This window comes from Myiozetetes cayanensis, unplaced genomic scaffold, assembly GCF_022539395.1.
Source record: "Myiozetetes cayanensis isolate MyiCay16 unplaced genomic scaffold, myiCay2020 scf6-25, whole genome shotgun sequence".
NCBI classification, from domain to species: Eukaryota; Metazoa; Chordata; class Aves; order Passeriformes; family Tyrannidae; genus Myiozetetes; species Myiozetetes cayanensis.
The window spans coordinates 2,319,525-2,345,652 of record NW_026087853.1 but is presented as its reverse complement, the minus strand read 5'-3'; the positions used below and the strand labels follow the sequence as shown (position 1 = coordinate 2,345,652).

Here is a 26,128-nt window from a genome sequence, read left to right as displayed (position 1 = left end):
CTGCCGGGGCGGGGGACACAATGGGCGGCCGCGGCGGGGCGGCGGCGGCGGCCGAGGGGCGCTGAGGGGCCGCCGCCCTCCCTGCTGCCCTCCCTCCCTCCCCTGCGGCCATGGCCACCACGGCCGAGCTCTTCGAGGTGGGTGCGGGCGGCTCCGGGGCTGGGCAGGCGGCGGCCGGGGCTGGGCCGGCTGGCTGTGAGGGGATGCGGCGGCCTCTCCCCGCGGGGTGTGCGGGGGGTGGGTGTGCGGGGCTGGGAGCGCGGGGAGCCCGGGCCGTGCCGGGGGGACTGCGGTTCCCTCCTTCGCTCCCGCGTTCCCTGCCCGGGCTCCCCCGGGGTGACAGGCCACGCCAGGCCCGGCCCCGCGCTCCCTCTGCCTCCCTCTGCCAGAGGAACACGCTCCTCTGACCCCGGCTCCGCCGTGTCTCAGTGAGGCTCCTGCTGCGAGGAAATAAGGAAATGACTTTGCCCTCCCGCTGTGGAACCGAGGAACGGGGAAGGGAGTTGCTCACCCAAGGCCGCGCAGGAGCGGGAACGGCAGGAGCCTGTCAGATCCTCCTCGTGGAACCACAGAATGTCCTGAGTTGGAATGGAGCTACAGGGATCATCTCCCTCCCGAAGGGAGCCCACGAGAAGGGTGGAAAGGGACTTTTGACAAGACCGTGGAGTGGCAGGACAAGGGGGAATGGATTCAGACTGACAGCAGGAATTAGATTGGGAAGGAATTCTTGGCTCTGGGGATGGTCAGGCCCTGGCACAGGCTGCCAGAGAAGCTGTGGCTACCCCTGGATCCCTGGAAGTGATTCAAGCCAGGCTGGATGGGCCTTAGGGCAACCTGGTCTAGTGGAAGGTGTCCCTGCCTGTGGCAGAGGGTGGAACGAGGTGGCCTTTAAGGTCCCTTCCAACCCAAACCATTCTGGCTTGCTGTGACTCCAACTCCTGGCCTGGACCATGAGCTCTCATGATGTGACCGGCTACAAACACAAAGTGTGTCCTCCCCTTCGTGCACAGGGATGTGGTGTCATCACCAGCTGTCCCGTGTTTGCTCTCCAGGTGTCTCATGAGCCAGTTGTTCATTTGATGGGCTGTCACTGGGACATGCTTTGCCCAGCCTGTATCTGTGGGTTTATATAAATGCATTGTGTGCACTCGAATTTATGAATCACGGTTATGACACAGGACTGTGTTATGACTCACGTCATTTGGCTTGCATGGTTTTAAAAGAATAGCAGGGTTGACATGCTGTGTTCCAAGTAGCTGGATGCCAGGTTTTGTGCCCTCTCTGTACCTCTCTGGGAGCCCATTGATTTCTCAACATAATGACAGTGCATTATGTGGATGTTGGATGTGGGGTAACTTGGATACGGAAAGAAAACTCTGATGTTTTGGCTGCTTTGGGTTGTGCAACAGCTTGCTCCATTTCAAATTAGGTGAGAATTTTGCCTAGAGGCTGGGCTTGAAATTATATTTTCCAACATGAAATCCAGTATTTCTGTCTCTCCTGCTTTCACTTCTCTTTCACTCCGAAAGCAAGAGAGCTTTTTGTTGGCATTCACTAATTTAATGTTGCCTACTAAGTCAGTTTGAAGTTGCTGCCTTATAGGTCAGAACATGAAAATGTGCTTGTTATGGGAGTGACCTTATCTGTGTGCCGAGGGTGGAATTTGGTTATCACATTTTCATGGCTCTGTGTTCTAAAGTAATTTTCAGTCTAGATATGTGACATTGTGTAGCAGGATCTGTGCTGAAAACAGACACAGCGTGGACTCAGTTCTCCCTCACATCACTTAAAGCATAACTTAACAATTATTACCTCTAAACCGGTTTTTAGTTTGGCTGGGTCCACTATAGTTTCATTTATAAAGGCCAGATCAAACCAGGTTATCATCCACTTGAGGCCTATCTCTTATTAAATCAGGAGTATTGGCTGAATGGAGGGGGATCACGTTAATTCATCTGGAGCCAGAGGGAAGTTCAAAGCTGGGAAGAAATTGACTGTTGGGGCTCATCTGATAACAGGCAAAGGACTTGCAAATGACATTTGTAATAGCTGATTTTCAGCAATTTCTGCAGAACAGGATAGGAGACTTAAAATAGGAATTAGGCTGTCAGCTCTGGGTAACCCTGTTATCAAGATAACATTTTAAAAAAGCAAATGTATGTGGAAGATATGATGTACAAGCTAAACTAAAAAGTTTTGGATCTGCAGTGGAAGCTGGGAAATCACGTCTTAGAAAGACACTGTTGAACTTCATTTATTCCTTATAAATCAAGCAGATTATTTTTAGCGCAGCCTTTGTGGAAATTTGGAAGAAAAAGCTCTTCTTTTTTTTTTTAAATCTCTGTTGATCGATATTCTCCATATAATATCCACTGCAATTAATGTTTCTTAAATAATACAGAACAGGATTTATATGATATAAATATAAATGTGATGTATTTATATGATTAAGGAACTGAAGGACAGCTGTCCTGTGCAAGTCTTCTTGAAAAACTGGTATTTTCCAGGTTATGCCCCGTTGAAATATTACACCTGCATATGGGGTCAGCCACAGCATTCCTTGCCATGGGCCTGGCTCGTTTTTGGGATGCAAGGGAGGGAGCTGCAGGAAAGATTGTGATTTTCATATAAAGGAGAAGTGCTACAAAGAGCCCCAAGGTAACTGGGAAGCTGGAGGACTCCCCTGAAGAGAATGTTACTGTATCAAGTGGCTCATTTCACCTGTAATTAAACTGGCAAAAATGCTCCCAAACTTTTAGATGTAAAGGTGGAATGAGGAGAGAATTTATACCAGTATGAAAACATGGCATCATGATTTTTGGTGAAGAGGATTCAGGTAAAGGAAGCTTCATGTTTTGTATCAGGAGGAACTCGGTGAAAGAGATGAGTGACTTGTAAGGAAATTGTTTTTTATGTGGCACCAACCAGTTACTTTTGCAGTTTAACCAGTAAAACACAGTGACTCGAGTCAGTCTGTGAATGAGGAGTTACTGGGTGATCTGTTGAAAGGGTGAAATCTCTTCCCTATCCAGCAGGATTCAATACGTTGCAAAGTATGTTTTAAAAACTTTAATCTTTCTCTGTAATGGCTGGGCCTGCCTGGATGGGGCATAACTTGTTCCTGAGAAAACAGACCTTGAACTGGTGATATGTGCTTTTTAACCCTTGATTTTAGCTATTAAACTAACTCTATAATGCTGCTTTTTTCCCTCCCTATTACTTGTGACAAAGTTTCAGACGTATTGATACCATAACCAATTTTACACCTGTTTATTTTTTATTATTTTAATTTTTTAAGACCAGGTTTTATCAAAAGTGTGGTCACACGTGTCGCCATCAGAAATGGCAAATACCATCAGCTGTGGCAAATATCACATATATGCCACATACATCACATCAGTGTGGCAAATATCTATTAACCAGAGCCACTCCCAGCTCTGTTTCAGGTTGTTTCACACTTTTAAAACTGTTGCTGTGTGTAAATTGAAAGGTTTCTGTGAAATCCTTATGGTTGTGGGAATACTTTGCTTGTTGATTTTTCGATGTGCTGAGCTTAGCACCTACTCAATGCTGCTAAATTACCAGTGAAGCTGAAGTGATAAATGCTATTTTTTTTAGAGGATAAATGTTGGACTGTGTTTAGAGTAATTTAGTATTAACCATGTGATGAAATGTTTGAGCTGGTGTAAGTATTATGCCAGTTAAAATGGGAGGTGTTCGTTTTATAAATGAGGTCTCTGCCTTCAGGAAACATCATTGAGTGGAGAAATAATCTTAACTCTTCAGCCTTGAGCGGTATTTTTAGGGAAGAACCAGCAAATACGGAAGAAACTTGCATAACCTCGAGCTTTTAGCATCACTCATACCCTGTTTTTCCTTCTTGGGAAGGTCAAGTCCATCATGAATTGTTTTCCCTTTTTATCTGCTTTGTTCCTGCAGCTGCAGTTTGATGTTGCACAATGTCCGGTGGCATCTCGCACTGTTCCTGCCACGGGGCAGTGCCTTGGCCGGCTCTGGGTGTGATGCCATGTTGTGACCTGCACCAGAGGGTTGAACCACTGTAAAAAAAAAAGGAAAAACAAACCAACTTATTTTTCCACATAATTTCTTCAGACAGATGAATTCTCCTGTCTGTTCTGCTGTGCAGCTGATGGCTGGTGATGTAACATCTCGAACCAGCGGGGTGAACACTCTGTCAGGACAAGGCACAGGCTCAGCTGGAAAATAAGGTCGTCTAGAGCCAAATCACAGACCTGCAGCAAATTCTAAAATCTAGATTAGGTGTTCAAACTCACTGTATTAAGAACAGTGTTCTTTAAATTAAATATGTAAACCTAAGAGGTGATGGGGTAGCTGTCAGCACCGGGCTTGCTCTTGGTTGTAATAAAGCTTTTAAACACTTTCAAAATGATGTGTGAGCAGCTGCTTAAGGAAGAACCTGCTGTGGCACATTGTAAGGAGGTTTTTATTCTGTGGCCAGGAGCCTTTTGTGGCAGATGAGTACATTGAACGCCTGGCATGGAGAACACCTGGAGGAGGTTCCAGAGGTGGAGAAGCTTTTGATCCGAAAAGGTAAAACCAAACTGCATAATGGTCAAAGTGAATGTGTCTCTAATTGTACTGTTTTACTCCACGTGTATCAAAAGCCTATGTGTGGTGTTGCTGCGTGTCCAAGGAGATTTTCATTTGGGAGAATTGCTAAAATTTGTGACCATGAGCTAATTATTCAGAACTAATTACTCAGTGACAAGAATAGGGAAAGTCACTTTCCGATTTAGACCTTTAAAATGAAAGAAATTTGATGTTGTTTGTCCTTGTCAGACACAAATGTTCCAAAGCATTAGAGTTGCTGAATTAAAGCATAACATGAGGCTTCACTGCTATGATAGTTAAATTAATGAGTTTTTTACTTCAGCTCCCTGAGCTGCTTTGTCTTAAGACCCTGTAGTTCGTAGTCCTGGTGCAAATGAACGGCACAAACGGGTAGGATGGGAAGAAAGGCAGTTCTAGGGATCTGATCCCATGATAAGCTAATCTAACTTCTGGATCTACCTGCCTCTTCTTTTGCTTAAAAGAGTACCTTTCAAACAGTGCTACTTTTTAGCTTTTCTACCGGTATTGCTGATCTCTTTAGAGACACAACTAACCTAAGTGTTCTCATTTTCCACATGATTATAACTTGGGAGATGAACAGGTGCAGTAGCTGTGCTTTGGGGACTTCTCATCCACATGATCCTGTTTCAGATTGAGGTGGTTTGCAGTAACCTGAGCTACAGAAATTTAGGAATAACTGACTTCATAGACAAGCTCTTGCTGTTCAAAAGCAAATAGAAAACAGTTTAATAGCATGGCCAAAGACATTCCTTCTGGAGCAGTCTGGCTCTCTGGAGGCACACAAGAGAGGAAGGATGTGAGGGTGGAATAATGCGTTTTACTTTTTCCTTCTGCTTGCTGGGAGTCTGTAGCCTGTACTTGGCAAACCAGGAGAGGAGCAGTGGGCTCACTCTGCCTTGCAGCAGCACCTCAGGTTGGAGGCCTTCACATCCACCTTCTGAACAGAGTGTTTGTGAAAATGCAGATTCCTGAGTAGTCCAGAAATAGCTCCCTGGAAGGACTTCCCATTTCCTCCTCACTTCTGCTTGGACATTAAACCTGGACAGCGGAGTTCTCTAATGGTTCAGATGTTTTCAGTTACTGTCATGAGTTTTATGGCTCTGGAGGATCTGGGAGTAATCATTCCCTGAGTACCAGTGATTGGGATGTTTGGAAAAGTAGAAGTGAAAAGGTGACAGGAATGCGATAGAATGGGCAAGAACAGGAGTGAGAAAGAGAGAGACATTAAAAGTGGAATGAAAATAATAGTGGAAATTTAAGAATGCATTGAGGTGTATTGTGATTGGGGAGAGTAAAATGTGAGTCTGAAAGAAAAATCAAAGTGATGGGAAAGGGCAGAAAAAGCCTTAAAATGGGTATAGGAAGAAGTGAAATCAATCAAAACAACATTATTAAACTATGTATTAATTGCCTATTAATAGGATGCTGATTTACAACTTTACAGTAACACGTACAGTAGAAAATATTTTCCTGTTGTAGCCCTTCCCTTGAAGGGATTTGGTGGCCTAAGCTCTTTTTGTCCTTATGAGAATTATTAAAGGAAGATGGGGATAGAGGGATTTTGAGCCACGTTCTTGAGTGATTGGTATTTAGTTATTCCCCTGCACTCCCTTGGCCTACCATGCACATGGTTTTTATGTAGGCCTTGAGTGCTGCACAGCCAGGGGGATAGAGTTTAAAAACAAAATAGCCTTTTTAAGTTGTGGTTATATCAACCTTGTTGGCAAGTTGTTTTCTTCAGGGTGTTTTAAACTCTCTGCAGAAGACAGTGTGTTTCAAACTAAAGTGTGTTTTCCTGTATTTTATTCTAAATCAGATTATTGGAAGAATTTGTAAATCATATCCAAGAATTACAGGTGATGGATGAAAGGATTCAGAGAAAGGTGGAGAAACTAGAACAGCAATGCCAGAAGGAAGCAAAGGAGTTTGCCAAGAAAGTGCAAGAGCTGCAGAAAAGCAACCAGGTAAAGTCTGAGGAGTAGAGTCAGTGCAAAGCCGTGCAAGTTTCAAAAGCATCGTGTGCTCCTTTAATGTTTCTTGGTACCTTGTGCTACTCTTTGAGGTAAGAATAAAGAGGGTTTGATGGACAACAATTTCTCCTCTCAGAGGAGGCTTATCTGCATGTTCCATTAACGAGTGTTAGTGATGGTGAAAGTAGTGTCTTCACAATAGTTTAAAGGAAGACCCTGAACTTTAATGGGATGTGTGTAATTAATTAACGGTTCTGAGTAAGCCTGTGGTTCTGAGACACAGTACCTGCTTTCACTGTGCCTATTACTGGAGTAAATCTAGTGTTTCCTGAAGTACATTAAATGGAAACCATGGGTTTAGTGTCCATGTCTCTGTTCTCCCAGGTTGCCTTCCAACATTTCCAAGAGCTGGATGAGCACATCAGCTATGTAGCAACCAAGGTCTGTCACCTTGGCGACCAACTGGAGGGGGTAAACACGCCACGGCAACGGGCTGTGGAGGCTCAGAAGCTGATGAAATACTTTAATGAGTTTCTGGATGGAGAGCTGAAGTCTGATGTTTTTACAAACTCTGAAAAGGTAAGAGCTGTCAGCGGGATGAAAGCAGTTCAAAGCAACGAGCGGTGCTGCCCTAATTACAAGCTGCTACCATGACTTACCATGGTCAGACTTCAAACCACTGGGTGACTGACTTGTTAAAGTGGCATTGTTCTGAAATGTAAATGAACAACGCTGGGCTGCAGATTGCTGATAAAGCATTTGTATTCAGCGATGCTTAATGTGGCAATGTTGGCATTTCTCATTTTATGAAATTATCGGAGATTTGAGGAACGCTGGGAGGGCAACTTTGGAGTGCACACAATATCTGCCTTTTCCCTTTGAACCCCTTGCCTCAGATCCATCCTGTAATGCAGAACAGTTCTGAATGCAACTTCTTTGTGAAACTTTGCTCTGTTGGGTCAGTCCACTGGCCTTGGATACCTTTTTGTCACAGCATGCCTTGGGGCTTTGTATAGTCCTGTGGTTATGTCTCCACCCTTGGAATTTAGAGGAACCAGGCAGGAAAACTTCAAAGAACTGTTAAAGCATTTTGTTTTTCTTACGCTTCAAGAGTGTGTTCGTGAAGCAAATACAAGCTGAATGGTGTGGCAAATAGAAATAAACTGAAGGGGAAGAATCCAGCTGTAAACAAAAGAGCACTACATTTCCCTATGCAGATTAAGTAGAGTTGGTTTGGTGGTTTTTTGAGGTTTTTCTTAGGTATGTCCTGAAGAATCTTCCCTCTCTCCTTAAATTCTGTGCAGGGGTAGGATTGTAGTCAGGAAAAAATTACAGTAATGTGGGAACAGCAAGAGCCTGGTTTGCACATTCAGCAAAAAAATTTGTGCTTGAAATGGAGCTCATAGAAGACCTGAGAACAGGTTAATAGTCACCCCCTCTCTACTGAGCTGGAGGTATCTCAGGGAAATGTAAAACTCATCATTTCATACAGTTGTATTCCCAGTTGCATAGTGGCTTTCAGTTCATGGGCTGTGGATATGTGGTAATTACCAGCTGATAGTTTGCCCTAATTCAAGAGGGAGCACAGGAAAAACTTCCTTGACTTCCAAGGGAAACAGAAAGGTTTCAACACAATGAAAGTTCTTCTCTGACCAGCCTTTTCCAGATCTAGGTAAAGTTTTCTTTCTTTTTTTCCCCATGTAGTAATAAAACATGCATTTTAAAGAGATTTAATGACAGCATGGTAAATAACAAAGCATAAGTTAAAGAATTATGTCTTGTCTGCTCAAGAGTCTCGTAGAATTCAGCTTTAATTTTATTTGCAAATTAAAGTTTCATAATCCACTCTGTTGGAGGATCAGAACAATCAGGTAGATAAATAGGGTAAAGCTGGAAATTTGTAAACAAATGAATCTTTATACATCCCTGAAGAATAACAAGATATTCAGCAAATCTGCAGGAAGACAAATACAGTAAAGGCTGTAAGTCTTGTACCAGTCCATAGGGGAAGTGTGTGGGAACTCAAACAAGAAATTCTGGATACAAGTTATTTTACTGAGGTAATTTCAGTCAAGTGGGTTCTGTAACTTTTTCCCTCCTAGTTTAATAATAAAGTAGTGTTTATAATAAAGAGCCTGCCTAGACATGTGCTGTTACAGCTTAATGCACCTCTGAACTAAAATCAGCTCTGAAGTATGAGATAGTAACAAATATTCTTAAATGTAAAACCTTAGTGATTTGTCATTGTCTTCTGATTTTGAACTGATATGGCTTGTAGGTGGTGTTCTCGAGGATGTTAAGATTTTTTTTTTTGTGCTATACCAGCCCTTACAAGTGTGGGCTTTTTTTTGAGACGTTGAGGGCAAGAAATACTTTGAAGGGAGAGGCACAAAATGCATTATAGTTGAGTTATTTCCTAATTGATATTTTTCTCACTAGTGTCAGTTCTTAAAGTCCACTGGATTCCTTTTCCCCTCAGTTTGTTGCTTCCCACATTGCTTTCTCCTGGTCTAATTTCTACCTGGTCACCTCTGCGAAGGTTTTCCCTCCTGTATTGTCCCATCCTATGTATTGTGTTTGTCATGCAGTAACATTCCTGCTTAATATGTTTACTATTATTCTTATTTTATTTTTATTATTCTTGTTATTTTCTCCCTTTATGTTCTGTACTCAACATTATTCCATTATGCCTTTTAAGTTGTGCATAAAAAAATGTGCCATGTTAAAGTTCTCTTATTTCTCCATGATTTTCAGGGAGGTTTTTTTTTTTTTTCCAGATATATTCCAGTGGTATTTTATAGAACCCATATTTATTTTGTTTTTTAATAGTTTACAGAAGCCTGATTCAATTAAAAATGAAATATGTCCGGGTTTAAGCAGAAATCACAGAGGATTGATTTGTCATGGCTTCTGTTGTGCTTAAGAAAAGGCCCTGAATTCAATAAAATCTAAGTTTGTTAACAGCTGTTGTGGAGGAGACAAAGAAAATGTTGTGTCTGTGTGGTTTTGGTGGGGTTTTTTTGGGGTTTTTTTTGGGTAGGTTTGGACTTTTTTTTTTGTTTGATTTTATAGCATTGGTGAATAAGTGCTAATATATAGACTATTTACTGTTATCAGTATTGATCACAACTCTTGGGTATTAGGGTTGCTGTAAGCCAGCAGAAATAACTGCTCTTTCATTGGATTTATTTGAGGAGCGTGGCTGCTTTTGACTTAAGAGGCTATTGTGAGCTGACAGTTCGAAACATAAGCTGCTCTTAATAATCAGAGTGGATATACTTTGAGTGCCCCTATTTTTGCTGAACAACCAGCCTCGTGTGATGCCTGTGCTCTCCATTCTTACCTGTGTGTCTGGTTCTATTCTTGCAAAGTTTTAATCCAGCCCGCTCTGAGTGCTGGGAGAATAGGATTTCGTCGCTTCCTTTCCTCTCCCTTCAGCTCCCGGGATCATCACTAACAGGAAGAACAAGATAAACTGCATATTCTCCGTGTTCTCCATTGTGGCAGCTTATAAAGGTTTTAATCACAGAATAATTCAGGCTGCAAAAGCCCTCTGAGATCCTCAAGTCCAGCCGTTCCCCCAGCGCTGCCAAGCCCACCGCTAACCCCTGTCCCCAAGTGCCACCTCCACACGGCCTTTAAATCCCTCCAGGAATGGGGACTCTACCACTTCTCTGGACAGTTGTGCCAGTGCTTGACAACCCTTTCTGTGAAGAAATGTTTCCTGATGTCCAAACTAAACCTCCTCTGGCACAACTTGAGGCCATTTCCTCTCATCCTGTCCCTTGTTCCCTGGGAGCAAAGCCTGACCCCCACCTGGCTCTACCGCCCTCCTGTCAGGGGGCTGGAGAGAGCAAGAAAGTCCCCCCTGAGCCTCCTTTTCTCCAGGATGAGGCCCCCCAACTCCCTCAGCTGCTCCTGATGGGATTTGTGCTCCAGACCCTTCTCCAGCTCCATTCCCTTCTCTGGACTCGCTCCAGCCCCTCAATACGTTGTGAGGGACCCAGAACTGACCCCAGGATTTGAGGTGAGGCCTCACCAGTGCCCGGCACAGGGGGACAGTCACTGCCCTGCTCCTGCTGCCACACCATTGCTGATCCAGGCCAGGTGCCATTGTCCTTCCTACCCCCACTGGGCACACCCTGGCTCATGTTCAGCCACTGTCAGTCAGTACCCCCATTAGGCAGACCTTTATTCACCACCCGCTTTGAGGTGCCTTCTAATCCCCCAGACAGCTCAGTAAAGCCTGTAAAAACCATCCCAGAGCTGTGTCCGGTTTAGCCCAACCAACACTGTGCTTAAATCCACTGAAGTTCAGCTGCAACCAGCTGTGTTCCCCACATTTTCAGGTTGGTGTTTTCTATCATTTTATTCGGCCAATGGAGCTGAAGTCATTAAGCACTACTTAGATGCACTTACCGTGCTGATCCATGGTGGAAGAATAAATGATAAAAGGTTTTGCTACCCAGGACAGTGCACAAATTTGCATGCTGCGTTATCTTTATTTGTTAACCTTTATACAGCTATTTATACAGCTATTCTTAGTTTGTGGCTGTGTAATTAACTGACTTTCATCTTGGGTTTTGCTTTGGACTTCAGAGTTTATAATTCCTAATGCAGCTTCCATTTCTCCTTCCTTGGGAGAACGCTCTGCTTTGATCCCCTTTTTCCCCTTTCTCCCCTCTCCGTGTCAAGCAAGGTCGTGGCTTTTTTGGATGCAGCCAATTTCATCAGTTGTAAAGCATTTCCCAGTGCTTTCCCTGACAGGGTTGACAAGCCATTTCCCTTCTGAATTCAACAGAGGTCTCTTCTGGTTGGGTGTGAGTCAGTAAGACTTTCATTCCAGTCACTGTTGGAGTTTGATGTCACAACTCTGTGTTACAGTTATATATTTTATTCCCCAATGGAAAGGTACAGATTTCCATGAGACTGCTCTATCCAGGTGTGATCTAATCAGCCCTGAGGAGTCTTTGGTCTTCAAGCTCTGTTGGCCTAGTGCAGTGAAGAGATGTTTGTCCAGGTAGCTCGCACACCCCCACAGACCTTCCCAGTGGGAACATGGAGCAAGACTTTTCACCGTGTTTTGACCTATATAACTTTATGTTGAAGAAAAATACCTTAAGCATCTTAAAAGTACACACAGGAGCTTGAAGGGGTTGATCTCTTCCACGGGCATGTCAACTCAACCAGCTTTAGAAATAGGAACTATGGGTATGAAAATTGGACAGTGGGGGCAGGGGGAGGAAAGGAATAGCCCACGATCAGACCTTCTTTAATAATTCTGTCATGTTTTCCTCTCAACAGATTAAAGAGGCAGCTGATATTATTCAGAAACTGCATTTGATTGCACAGGAACTGCCTTTTGACAGGTAAAAATCTATCTGCACATCTTGTTAAGAAAATAAACCTTCACGTAGCTGTAATTTCCTCATGCTTCCCTTGTCTCCCCTTTGGTGCTGTGCTTAGTGATTCATGCAGCTGCTGAGCTGGATTGTGTGCTTATTTCCCACTCCTCTATTCTCAAATTTGTGTTCACATGCTCATGTTGTAGGATCATCTTTACATACACATCCTAAACTGCTTAACAGACTTTTAATGGGATAATTTTGCTTTGCTGACTTAATGCTAGATTTGAATTAGATGCTTGTAGGTTTTTAGGGGTATAAAGCAGGGGAACTTTTCTGTCGTCTTTGTGTTACATGTTTTCATTTTTAAGTAGAGTGCCTCTTATTCATGTTCTGGGATGGCTGTGATTCCTCTTGTGATGTGGATTTGAATTTAATCATGAGATTTTTTTTTTTTTTTTGTTAACAGGTTTTCTGAAGTAAAATCAAAGATAGCAAGTAAGTTATCTATGCAGTTCAATCCATATTCCTGTATTTGAATTGTTAAAGATGATTAGAGAAGTAAGCAATACTGTCAGTATTACAGTTTTTGTCAGTGCCTGATGGATTTCTGTTGTTATCCCCTTTCCTCTCCAGGTAAGTACCACGATTTAGAGTGCCAGTTAATTCAAGAGTTTACCAGTGCACAGCGGAGAGGAGAAATCTCCAGGATGAGAGAAGTAGCAGCAGTTTTGCTTCATTTTAAGGTAAAAACTGAGGGGTTTGATTTAAATACATGAATAAAACAACCCACGGTACAACAAGTGCCTGTTTTAAGTGAACATCTTGCATGGGAACAGCCACCTTGTCAGATGACATAAATGTACTCAGATGTTCCATCTGAAATCAGATGAAGGGGAATAAAGGGGGCAGCTGATGGGGGACTGGAGGCAACATCAACTTTTATGTTTGAGAAAGAATGTTGAAACTTGTGTATATTCCTGTAGAGTGGTGGCCAGTGAAGTTATGTTAGTTAGATCTGTGACAAAAATGAGTTTGGAAAAGTCTGCACTTTGAATGAATCTCAATTTTTTTGCAATAATTTTCACAGGTGTTTAATTTCCTTGATTTCATTCTACACTGCTTTAACACTGAGTTGTTTTGCTCCTTCCACAGGGCTATTCCCACTGTGTTGATGTGTACATAAAACAGTGTCAAGAGGTAATGCAGTTTGTTTTACATGTATCCCTTTGGGTGTTTGATTTATTTAGTCCTACAGATGGTTGTAAATCTATTTTGAAATGTGCTTTTAAATCCCTAGGGAGCATTCCTGAGGAATGATGTCTTTGAAGATGCAGCCATTCTCTGCCAGAGAGTGAATAAGCAAGTTGGAGAAATCTTTAGTAATCCAGAGACTGTGCTAGCCAAACTCATCCAAAATATCTTTGAAGTTAAACTTCAGGTATTTCACATTCTAACGTGTTGGAAGTTCATCGAGGAAACTTTTAATAAAAAAATATTTTATCTAGTAACAACAATTAATGAGAATTTACATAATTTGTAACCTTGTAGAATCATATTCATTGCTCTGTAACGACTCAGACAGATAATCAAGCCTATATTAAATAAAGCTGCTTGTGCTCTGGATACAGAGTGACTGAAAATACTCAAATTCGATATGTAAAATTATTAGGGAATATTATTGGGTAATTCATGAGATGTCATATGTGCATTTGATTCCTTCTCTCTGCCCCCTACCAAGAATATGTCAGGAAAAGGAGTTTATTAAGCATCTTTAATTTGTTCATTCTTGGGATTGGGTGTCATGCGTGAGGTTGGCACTGAATTAGTGAAAATAACTCATGTTGTGAATACTATCTTGCAGCTAATGCAATATTTATATGAAAATCTAGAATAATTGAAAATGTTAAGTTTTCCATCCTGCAAATACACTCACTTAGGTGCTTAAAGTCAACAACATGACATCCCTTGCAAAAAGCAGTTTCCCTGCAGATGTCTTTTTTACAGTGCAGAGACCGAGCTTGTGTTTCAACCTCAATTTTCTGTGTCAGTTTTGACTTAGTGTGTTATGGTAAATAACACTTTTGTCCAAATACTCAATGACAAGAAGACTCTAAGCTTGTATCTGCTTTGTGTCTGTATTATGATAAGCAAATATGGAACCATCTCCTTTGCTTACTGTCAACTGCAGAAATGCCCTGAGGCCTCTGGGGCTTTTGATTCCTAAAACGAGGGGATTTTGTGTTAGCTGGTCAAGCATATTTTCAAAGCCATCTGCCTTTTGTCTTTGCTTCACACATTACTGCCTTTATTATTAAATGCTTTTCTTCTAAAAGATGCATTCAACTTTCTCTGCAGATTGATGCTGGATGTGTAAATTAGAGATTTAAAAACAAAGGATAGATGAATTACCTAAAGTAAGGCATACACTTTGCAGGAAATTATATATAATCTGGGAAGTAGTGGTTAATAAGCTAAGAACCTGTGGTTTTTCAGTTGATCTTCTAACAGATGTACCGAATTTCACAGGGTTATGTAAAGGACCAGCTAGAAGAACACAGGAAATCAGATGCAGAACAGTATCTTAAGAATCTCTATGATCTATATACAAGGTATTTATACATCAATGACAAAATTATTGTAGCAGATATTCTCTTGTAACAGATGGGTTGATTCTCAAGATGTTGAAAGAGAAGCCAGAAGTGGAATCTTCTCATAAAAATTGAAAAAAATTATATGGCCATTAGCTTTTGCAATGGTGGCTTTCCTGAAGAACATATAAAATTGCCATTATTATTTTTAATGGGAAGTATTGAGTGTAGTGATCTTTGAGAGTCATTTTAAAATAACTCTGCAAAAACCAGTCCTCCCCATCTCACTGGCAACTTGGCTGCAGTTGTGCTGGGTGTAATTAAACCTGAATTATGGGAAATTCTTTCCTTAAAAATGCAGAACTGCTCCAAGCCTTGCAGGGTTCTGTTGTGCTTTACAAACATGCAATGCTGTAATTCACCCGAACTCAACCTTTCTCCTCCTCTCCCCTTCTTTTGTTTCCTTTGCATGAAGAACCACTAATCTGTCAAGCAAACTGATGGAATTTAACCTGGGTACCGATAAGCAGACTTTCTTGTCTAAGCTTATCAAATCCATTTTCATTTCCTACTTGGAGAATTACATCGAGGTGGAAATTGGTTATTTGAAAAGCAGGAGTGCAATGATTCTGCAGCGCTATTATGATTCCAAAAACCACCAGAAGAGGTCCATTGGCACTGGAGGGTAAGTTTCTTCTGGGAAGTTTCCTGATTTTAAGATGGAAGGGAGGTGGTGAGGGGAGAAATGTCCTATTTGCCCTGTCAGGTGTGCAGTGATGAACTGCACAAGACCTGCAACTTTTTATAATTTGCTTTCACTTTGTGTTCTGCTAAAAATCGTGTTACATGTGAAAGGTGATGCATGGTATTTATACATATGGGAAGTGAAAAATACCAGTTCAACCTATGTTTCAACTTAGGATCCAGATCCACAAAAGGACTGAAGCAAAACTAAGGTACCTAAAGCATGTATATGTGTGTATCTAAAAGCATACATTTTTTTTCACCTGCCCAGGTCTTGTGGTTCCCCTCCCAAGACCTAGGAAGGGGAAAAGACCATAGCAATGTCAGTGAGAAAGCTCTTAGTGAGCCCAGAAGATGCAATGGACTTAGAGAAAGGTAAAACAAGACTTCATTATCCTCAGGGTAGAGAAACTAAGAAAGGAGTAGTGAGAAGTGGGATAGGAAGGATTTAAACGTGTGTGAAGCAGAGGTGCTGAGGCTACTGCACCTTTCAAAGAGCTCAGCATGGCAGGAGTGAGAAGTGATGTGGAAAAAGCAGCAGCAAAGTAATTATTTAAAAAAAAAAAAAGCAAAGATGAAAATTTAATTTTCTTGGGGAAAATTAAATTTACCGTAGTGAGTAACTTTCTGGGTTGTTTTATGCATGGAAATGTGTCGGAGCATGCTTGGCTAAATAAAGGACTGCTGAGATAGTGGATGAGGATGAGAGGATTTGTGGGTGTGGATGAGATGGAAAGCTCTCATTAGTGCTTTGAAAGTGCAGTGTGACAGTGTGTGGAGGCTAAACTTTGTTCCTGGAGCATAAGTGCCATAGCATTCCATTGAAATTCCTCTTATCCCACAAAGGGGAGTAGCTGGTCCCACGTGTGAACTGTGAACACAGTTGATGATGGAATCAGAGGTGGTAGTTTTGCATTTACTGGCAATGTTTTTTTAAAGCTTGCAAGACTTGTCTTAATGCTTGCATATCCTAAATTGTGTCTTGGGTCCTGGTTTTTTGTGTTGTTTGTTTGGTTTTTTTTTCAAGTTAACAACTAAAATATCCTAAATTGTTGAGGAATTTCTGTAGCAAAATTTCCATCCAGTAAATTCTTCTTTGGGAATGTTTCTGTTCCAGTATTCAGGACCTCAAAGAGAGATTGAGGCAACGTACAAACCTACCCTTGGGGCCAAGCATTGACACACACGGGGAAACTTTCCTGTCACAAGAAGTGGTGGTGAACCTTTTGCAAGAAACCAAACAAGCTTTTGAAAGATGTCACAGGGTGAGTTTGCTTCCTGTGATCTTCGGTTTGTGTGTGAAATTCAAAAACTTGAGGTTAAATTTTTGATTGAGGAATAAGGAAGGACATTGTTAAATAATTTATCTTTTGGTTTTTTTCACTGGAGCAGGGTCATAGTGAAGGCTGAGGGTTTGCTCTTACATGTGGATGTAGTTGTGTTTTGTGGGTTTTAATACTGTCTATTTTTAGAAGAAGTGAGGATGGTTAAACCTACTGCCTGCATTGCTCTTCTTACTGAATTACACTCAAGACCTGAGCAGCCTTTAAGGTGGTTTTCTTCTCCTGCTTTAAAAATACACTGAACAATTCAACACTTGTTTTCCTGTGTTGTGTCATTTCTTCTTGCATTGGTGAATGATCACTAATGAGAGGAATAGTCTTTTAACATTGTTTACCCTCTACTGTTCCTTAAATGCTTTACTCTAACAACAAAAAGAAGTATTTTACTTCTGATTAAATTGCTGCTTTTACTGCCTGTCAGTCACATTTGTCTGGTACTTGGGTTAAATGAAAGCCCTTGAAATTCAATTGCAATCTTAAATGCTAGTGATTTTTTCAATTAGCTGAACACACTGATTTCTAACAAATTTGAATTCCTCCAAAATTCCCAAAAACTTAACATTCCAGACGTTTAGAAGTTTCAATATTTTATAAACCTAGCAGGGCCAAAGATAGAACAGAATACAGACACAGCAGTGCTACCTGCACACCCTGGGATCACCTCCTTCCTGCTGGTGAAACCACTGACTGTAAGACAAACAGGTAGATCATTAATTTTCTCCATGTCACAGTTGCTAGAAACAGTTGTTGAATTCATGATCTAATTTTTTCCACATGTGCACAACCTTTTTTTTTTCCTGCCTTCCTGTTGGGATCAGATTTATTCGCATTTGGTCTAAAAATAATTGTATTGGGGTGGAAACCCCAATGGATCTTGATAATGTAAGGAGATTTTTAGAATTAGGGTTTTAGAACTGAGGGTTTTGTGGACAAGGCAACTCACTTTGCAAAAGAGAAGATACACATGTCCCTGGCTATTTAATTATGATATTTGTCACCTAACAAATGTGTGCAGATATTCTGTGTCAACTGTGACTGCTTCAGGAAAAAGAAGTTGATAATTCTGAATGTAACCTCATTTTGAAACATTTCAGTGTTTGTAAAACTCTGTTGTTGGGAGATTTATGGGTTTTTTGGGGGGGGAAAAACAGCAGAAATATCTGTGAGTGTTGTTGTAAATTAACTTGAATTGCAGTAGTAATCTTTCTTACTCATAAAAGCCTTCAGCTAATTCCTTAAAAACCAAAGCTGTATCTCTTATGTACAAAAGCCCTGCCACGTTTTCCTTTAGGAAGGGGATTTACTGACAGGTTGCTGTCCCAGATCCCACATGGCTCCCAGCTCATCAAAGTCCAGGTGCTGTGTGGAAACGTGGGCATTGCTTCACCTCATAAAAGTGTTCATGCTCCACTGGCTCCAGCTGAACTGGGCTAAACGTGGCTGAGCTTCAGCTGTATTGGTTTTGCTGCAGTGATAAAAGGACAGAAACTGGAGGTCCAGCTTAACTCACTGTCTTGGCTCTCGTTGCGGCCTTTATTCTTTATTAAAAGAGTAAAAATACAGGGTGTGGATAAAGTAGTTTCTTCTGTATATTCCCAGCATACAGTAGCTTGTAGTTTAGGTAATTCCTGAGATTACATCTGGAAAAATGTGTTTTAAGGACTATTAATTACTATCTGCCTTTATTATTATTATTATTAGAAACTGTTTATACATTTGCTTGATGTGTGTTGTTTATACAACAAATAACAGCGAATGTTTATACATTTGCTGCCCCATCTGTGGCAGCTCTAGTTAACTTGTAAATGCTGAAGGGTTTATTGATACTAAAGGCTGTTCCTATAATTCTCTATGTGGCTACTTTTCACTTAAAATAAAATTCCAATTATTCTGGAATACTTGTTACACTTTAAGCTTATCCCCTACACCATATCAAATAAACTTTCAAATCTATGTAGAACTGACCTTTAGGATAATTTTTTTTTTCCTTTTTTCTTTGAAGCTCTCCGATCCCTCTGACTTACCCAAGAATGCTTTCAGAATTTTTTCTATGCTTGTAGAGTTCTTATGCACTGAACACATCGATTATGCATTAGAAACAGGCCTTGCTGGTGAGTACAGAATTCTCTGAGCATTTCATCTCCTTGGCCTTTCTGTGCAGAGGATCTTTTGCAGGTCCTTGCCGTGCCTTATTGATTGGCCTTGCTCACAGTGTGTTGGTTAAATGAAATTTTTGTGTGTTTTTGGAATCCACATTTAATGTCTTCTAAAGTGTGACTTTCATTTGGGGAATTGAGGCTCAGATGGGAACAGGCTTCTGTCTTCAAAAACATTTTTATCACAGAAATTGGGACATCAGCACTCCCTGCCTCTTTTAATTGTTCTCTGTGCCACAGCAAGAGAATATTTTTATATTAAGGCTTAGTGTCTTAATTTTTATAAGAATTCTGTGCTTGTTTGTATGTTTGTGCTTTTGAGAGTGGCAGTAAATAAGAAGACTGCTTGCTTAAAGAAGTTAAAATCTTGACAGTGAGAACCTGTCATTTTTAAATGACAGCATTAAACTCCTGTTCTGAAGGAGGTTTTCAATTGACTGTCCTGTTGTGCTTTTAGAAATTCTAACAGTAAGATATTTCTCTGCTTGTGCCTGTTACCCAATATAGCTGGGAGAAGTGCCCTATAAATGGCACCGTTGTAAATTTTTGAAACTCCTAAAGCCTGTGATTTAAGCATTCATATTTTGCATATTCTGCATACTTAAAAAGTCATCGTGCTAATTATAAGAACTGCATATCTTTACAATCCTAATGAAAACTCCTTTGCTTTAGGCATTCCCTCTTCTGATTCAAAGAATGCAAATCTGTATTTCTTGGATGTTGTCCACCAGGCCAATACTATTTTCCATTTATTTGACAAGCAGTTCAATGACCATCTGATGCCATTGATCAGGTACCTTCATTTTGATTAATACTTCCAATGTGAGTGGTCTTTTTTGGTAAAGAAAGCAGTTCTTTTCATTCCTCATCTCTGTTGAGAGAAGTTTATGCTCAGAGTAGCTCAACTTGATATTGTGAAAGATAAAATGCTGTTGTGGGAGGGGGAAGAAGGGAAATTAAATTGGTTGCTTTGAAAACCAGTGGAAGAGAGTGAGCTCCAAGAGTATTGATGGGTAGGAGAGGCAGTTTTCCCTTGGAGAAATCACTGCTGCATTCCAGGTGGGACTAAAAGGGTTTTGTAGCTGTGCCTTGGGGTCCTTTCTGATGGGATGGGAAATCTTCACTGAATCCTGTTGTAAGCAGCAAAGCCAGCAGAGAAATTTGTCCTGATATTTTAACACTGTCACACATCCAACCTTCCACACTGTTGCAGTTCCTCTCCTAAATTATCTGAATGCCTTCAGAAGAAAAAGGATATCATAGAACAAATGGAAGTGAAGCTGGATATGGGCATTGACAGGCAAGTAGAGATTTGAACTTTCTCTTAATTCTTAATTTGTGTAAAACTCCTTTGTGATGCATGTTAACTGTCCTTTTAAGCATGATCTATTCCTGAGCACAAAATTGATATTTTAGTATTTTTTAAAAAAATTGGTAAGCATGCATTACTGTGCATAGGAAATGTAGATTTTATATGGTTAGAGGGTCATATTTTCCATGGCACATTTCTGACCCATAAATAATTCTGGAAGGATGTTAAACAGATGGTTATGTTGAAAGAGTGCAATAAATTCAGTTTTACCTTATTGTCTCGAACTTTTTTTTTTCTACTTTAAAAGAGGGAGAAATGATGATTGAAATAGGTTAAACACTTGCAGGATTTCCATTAGGAGCAAAGTTTGACAAAAATAGGTTAGATGATTTGCTGGAATCTGTGCAGTGCTATGGATTAGACCCAGTCATAGAAGTCTGTAGACCTGGAATAATTTTGATTCTGACACTGAGTTGCTTTGAGGTTGTGACTCATTTAATCTTTTTTCTGTTTCTCAGAATAAAATTGAGAGGATAGCTATAAAAATTGTAAATTAAAATCACAGCTGTTTTGCAGCAGAGGCAAATAATAAACTAACAAGCTTAATATTAGGAAATGGAGCTGTTGTGTGATGCCCTACTTTTGATTTGGTGCATTATTTTCTTTAAGTGCAGAAAGAAAGGTGGAAATAGAGGATGTGTCGGTGGCAGTTGAGATTTTCAGCTGCTCCTGCTGCAAGTGACCTTAGAGATTTAAACACAAAGCTTGAAATATTTCAAGCACTGAGGCCATAAGCTTAGATCTAAGCAGATACAGGTTGGTCATCAGCATTAAAATAGTTTCTGTATAAAATAATTAATCTTTTAAAAGCAATAGCAAGACTTGGGAGAACAAGTTCAAAAAAATTAAGTGTTTCAGCCATACAAAAGAGATTAATTTTGAGATGAACGTTACGTGTGAGATGTGTCTGTGTGCCTCTTTCATGCTGCTTTGTGGTGCCACTGGTGCTGTTGAGAATGGATTGTCTTGCTTAAAGGAATCGAGTTTAAAATACAAAACAGTTTTTCTAAACATTGGTGCTTTTTCAGCATTATCCAATCTGGAAAAGTCCAAGTGCAGCTTCTTGAGTGCCATTCACAGCAATTGAATCCACCTCTAAAAGTGATTTATTAGCCAAACAAAATTAGTTCAGCTGGTTTTCTTTCAGCACGTGTTTTGTGTAAACAGCCTTCTGGGAATATTTATTGCAAATGGAAATTGAGGAGAATGAAAGATATAATTTCCTTAAATTTCCATGTGGACTGTTGGATGAAGTGCACCTGCAATGCAAAACTGAGCTCTGAGCGTAGGAAAAAAGGAGTTTGTTCCCTCTTTGGATACATGTATTCCTCTCCTCTCCACCCTACTCCAGCTTGAATCCTTCAGGGTCTGTAATGGCCTTGACAGTTTTCTTCAGGGGAGTTGGAAGGGTGAGGGAGTTGAAGAAAAGGGAAGGGGAAAAAAAACAACCCAGAGGGATGTTCCTGGCCAAGGTGGGCACTGGGAGAGGTTTGCAGCCTCTCTCAGCTGCTTTGCTGTTTGACCTTTGCTTTGGACTTAAAGGAGACCAGGGCTTTGACCTTAGATAATGTTCTGAACAGATAAATCCTATAAGGGAGAAATAAATGACGCTGTAAAACTCCATTAGATTTCTCAGAACAAGAGAAATACCAAGCTCTGGCAAAGGAAGAGTTTTTTTCATTCCCCCTCACCCCTCTTTCATTTTCCAAGTGGGTTCTGAAGCTTCTGACTAATATGCAATGTGATCTAATTCTCCCAAACTCTTTGGAATGCTTCCTTCAGCTTTCTGATTCCCTCTGCATTGAAGGATCCTCTCCAATTTCTCTGAAGAGCTGGATTTGAGTGGATTACCTTCCAATTAATGTGTCCCCTTTAAAAGCAGCTGGCCAGCGTGCTGTGTGCTGTGCTCCAAGGCACTGAACTTGGAGGGAAGAGTTTTTAGGGATTTTTTGGGCTGATGCTTCTTTTTCCAGCTAGTCACTAAAAATCAAGCATATCTTCTCTATAGAATTACATTGCAACTGTAGAAAAGAGTGTGTATTTCTGCATGTTTGTTTAATGAAATATTTCCTTTGACACACTGAAAGCATTTATTATATCTTCTGTAAATCACCTATGCTGGTTTTTTCCCCCTCGTTGCTTTATGCTGCTCACTTTTGTGTTATTTTGTGTGAATATAAAAATGAGGGAAATGAAAATGTTCCCTTCAAAACCCAACCTGTGTTTGTAACTTTAAAGGACACTGAATTGCATGATTGGACAGATGAAGCACATCTTGGCTGCAGAGCAAAAGAAGACAGATTTTAAACCAGAAGATGAGAACAATGTTTTGATTCAGTATACTAATGTAAGTAACTGAAGTCTCAGCTCAGGAGTGTCATCAGGTACAGGATGTTCCCTGCCAAACATGCTTTAGACAACATGTGCATGTGCTAAATTTACTTCCATTCTGCACCAAGCACCTCCAAACTCTGCTGTGGGCTATTTTCTCAAGCTGAAAAGGAACAGGAGCAGTTTTGTATCCAGTGTCAGACACAAATCAGTAGGTGCTGGAGGAACTGGCACATTCTTTCCCCTCCCAGGAGGCCCAGATTGGGAACAAGGCTTTTAGCTGACAATTAGCTTTGAGCTATCAGTTTCAGAAAATCAGTTATCGGTGCTCTCTGGTTGCTGGGGGGGGTTTCACAAAGCATCACAGGTCCTGCATGAACATTCTTTACTGCACAGTCTTGTCTGGACCACCAGATCTGTCTGAATCCCAGCCTAGGGGATTTCTGAGGAGCTGTAGGGCTGGCTCACATCAAGCTCTTGTTATGAGAACAATGCAGGGAGAAGCAGAGAACAAACTCACTGGGAAAGAGTGAGAGCATTCCCAGGTGGGAAGGGGAGAAGTGGAGCAGTAGGATGTAGAGCCTTGTACTATGTGGGAATGGTGAAGATGCCTGTATGGCTGTTCATTTGGATTATAACTACAGCTGACAAGGTTTTTAATCACTTCCCCCTCCCCACCCACCCCTTGGTTGATCATTGTTTGAATTAAAAGTCAAAATTAAACTGTTCTATTCTGAACTGCTGTGAACTATAACTTAATTGACTATTGTCTTGCATCCATCTTCCTACTCATGTTTTTGCATATTTATGTGGCAAATAAAAATATTGGAAAATTATTAATTGGAGAGTGACCGATTTCAATGCCATGCTGTGAAAGTTTAAGGATTAATGGCTGATGTTTGGCTTATGATACGGAAACCACTTTGAGAAGAACAGATTCCTAGAAAGTAAGTTATCTGATCATTCTTATTTTTTTTTTAAATTTAGGCTTGTGTTAAGGTCTGTGGCTATGTTAGAAAGCAGGTGGAAAAGATCAGAAATTCCATGGACGGCAAGAATGTGGACACAGTTTTGATGGAGCTTGGAGTTCGTTTCCATCGGCTCATCTACGAACACCTCCAGCAATACTCCTACAGCTGCATGGGAGGCATGCTGGCTATTTGTGATGTGGCTGAGTACAGGAAGTGTGCCAAAGACTTCAAGGTAAGACATGAGGAGAGGATGATGGATGTGAGTCCTCTGACAGGAGGGAGTATTTTGAAGATCCGGATGGATGTTCTGTTACAAGACCTCAAGCAACTCCAATTATTTACATCTGTTTTTTCCTTTCTTTTCTCTCGCCCACAGATTGCTCTGGTGTTACAGCTCTTTGATACCTTGCATGCACTTTGCAATCTTCTGGTTGTAGCCCCTGATAACTTAAAGCAAGTTTGCTCAGGAGAACAACTTGCTAATCTGGACAAGAACATCCTTCACTCCTTCGTTCAGCTGCGTGTCGATTATAGGTCTGCTCGTCTCGCCCGTCACTTCAGCTGAGAGCACAGCAAGAGAACCTGTACCTTTGGGCAGGCCTCAGTTGTCAGAAAGCACAGGGAATGATTCCTTACCAACCATGGGTGTAACTTTTGTGGGACAGTGACTGTTCAGAATAAAGCAGCAGCCATATCTAAACATGACAATGTAAGGAGGTGAGCGGGTAAAACTCGGGGTGGTGTTTCGCGTGAGCTAAAGTTCTCCTAGTGAAGAATTTCACAAATCTACTTGCTACTGACTTTTTTTTTGTTCGTTTGTTTGTTTTGTTTTTTAATTGGAAACATGGTGGTGTAGGAAAGCAAGTGGTGCATTGGAAGTATTTTAGTCTTCAATACTGAATTATGAGATACCGTTTGCTAGACTTGAAGTACAGAGCATAGCGTAGGTAATGGATTACATAGACTAGACCAGTGTAAAAACATCCTTCATCAATTTTAATGACTTAGACTTCATCACAGCTAATCATAATCAAATTATCTTTGATTGGTGTTTCTAAGTCATTTCTTTCGTTTAAAACCTTATCCTGCTCAATGTAATTTCTTGCTCTAATTAATTAGCTTGGAATTTCTTTGAGATGGAGGAGTAAAAGCAACACTATCCCAGAAAGATGTAATTTATTCATTGTGTAGCATTCTAAACAGAACTGAAGTGGTGAAAAGTTTTGGATTATTTTTTTTTTTTTTAGCTCTTTGGCTTTGTTTTTCTTTTTCTTTTTTAACTAATAGTCAAAGGCCCACTGGAATGTACTGGCATTGTATGATCTGACATTATTGTTTCTGTTTGTTACGAGCACACTGAATTTTATATATGCTCCTGAAGTAAATGCAGCTGCCTTGCCTAAGGCATCCTTATTACAAGGTGAAGGTGCCCGTTGTTGGGTTAATATATAAGAACTTTCTCCTGTCTTACTTTCTATGTAAATAAATTCAAAATCTAATGAAGTGAAAGGATAAAATGTAGCCCAGTTTTTCCTGTGTGGCTGTGGCCAAAACCTCGAGTGGAAAATTCCTGTGCTGAAGGTAATTGATCCTCAGTGCCTGAGCAATATAAAATGTTGAAGTGTGCAAAAGCTGCTCTTCCACTGCTCATAACTTTCATACTGGGCACAGGCTACTCTGTGTCCCTTGTGCTCCAGTGTTTATTCAAGGTGTTTCTGACGTGGACCCACAGTGAATTGAAGGAACAGTGATGTTTGAAACTTCTGGGGTGGCTTTTCCACAAGCAGTTGAAAATTGATGTAAATAAACCTTTTCTCAGAGCAGACTCTTGTGGAAGCCAGGTTGGAAGTGCAGTGGTTTTGTGTCTTCAGTCTGACCTACACCATCCCTGAGCAAATCCTTTCTAAGACATTATTTGTACTGTTGTGGGAACTTCTTTCTCTCCCACCTTCAGAGCAGCATTTCTGTCTATGGCTTGGTCAGATAATTCTGTTTTCCTCTTTCCTTAATGAATTCCCAGGTGCAGTCAACATTGACAGGACTTGGGTGGGGCTTCTCTTGGTTAGTTGAGGTTCTCCTGCTTCATTTTATATTTAGCAGAGTGTTGTATCAGCAAACAAGAGGATGGATGCCAGAGTGTCTCCAAGTATTCCAGGGGACTGGCTGCTTTGCTGAGCTGCACTGCTCTATTCCTTGGCCATGGCAGAGCCACAAAGAGTTTTGGACACTGGAGGAGGCACATGCTTGTACTGCTGCCATTTGTTTTTTCAAAAGCTCTGATGTGAGTTCAAATGATACCTCTCTGTTACCTCTGTAACCGAAAGCCAACAATTTTAAGGCTGTGGGTTTTATTAACCAATACAAAATCTTTCTAGGGGAAAAAAAAAAAGTGTCAATTTGTAAACACCTCAGAACAGTGAACATCATCTTGAGATTGCAGATCACAGAAGTGCTTCAGAATTCGTTGTATGATTGTTTGAGGTTTTTTTTAAGGTTGTATGAAATGTATTTACCATATTCCTCGCTTCCTTAGCTGTGTTTTCCATGCATATGCTCAGTGCAATATTTCCATTATGCCTGTTAACAGGAGGCAGCAAAAAGTAGGTGAATACTTAAACTTAGATATGTAAACTCTCCTCAATAAAAAGAATTCCTTCCAGACACTTTTTTTTTCATTTCATTTCCATGTTC

At 40.8% G+C, this 26,128-nt stretch overlaps 1 protein-coding gene across 2 annotated transcripts; it reads left to right on the top strand.

Moving 5' to 3' along the window:
• Positions 1-6: 6 nt before the first annotated feature.
• On the top strand, positions 7-26,100 carry EXOC5 (exocyst complex component 5). 2 transcript variants are annotated; one of them, XM_050334918.1, is made up of 19 exons: positions 7-137; positions 4,481-4,572; positions 6,431-6,578; positions 6,969-7,163; positions 11,889-11,953; positions 12,399-12,427; positions 12,566-12,675; positions 13,085-13,129; positions 13,230-13,370; positions 14,459-14,541; positions 14,996-15,205; positions 15,441-15,476; positions 16,382-16,529; positions 18,610-18,718; positions 19,436-19,556; positions 19,977-20,063; positions 22,374-22,482; positions 23,454-23,669; positions 23,814-26,100. In XM_050334918.1, exons 1-19 carry the CDS (start codon positions 111-113, stop codon positions 24,000-24,002), a joined length of 2,160 nt encoding a protein of 719 aa, XP_050190875.1. In that variant the 5' UTR covers positions 7-110; the 3' UTR covers positions 24,003-26,100. The 2 variants fall into 2 exon arrangements, with proteins under 2 accessions (XP_050190875.1, XP_050190876.1); XM_050334919.1 differs by lacking the exon at positions 15,441-15,476.
• Positions 26,101-26,128: the final 28 nt, after the last annotated feature.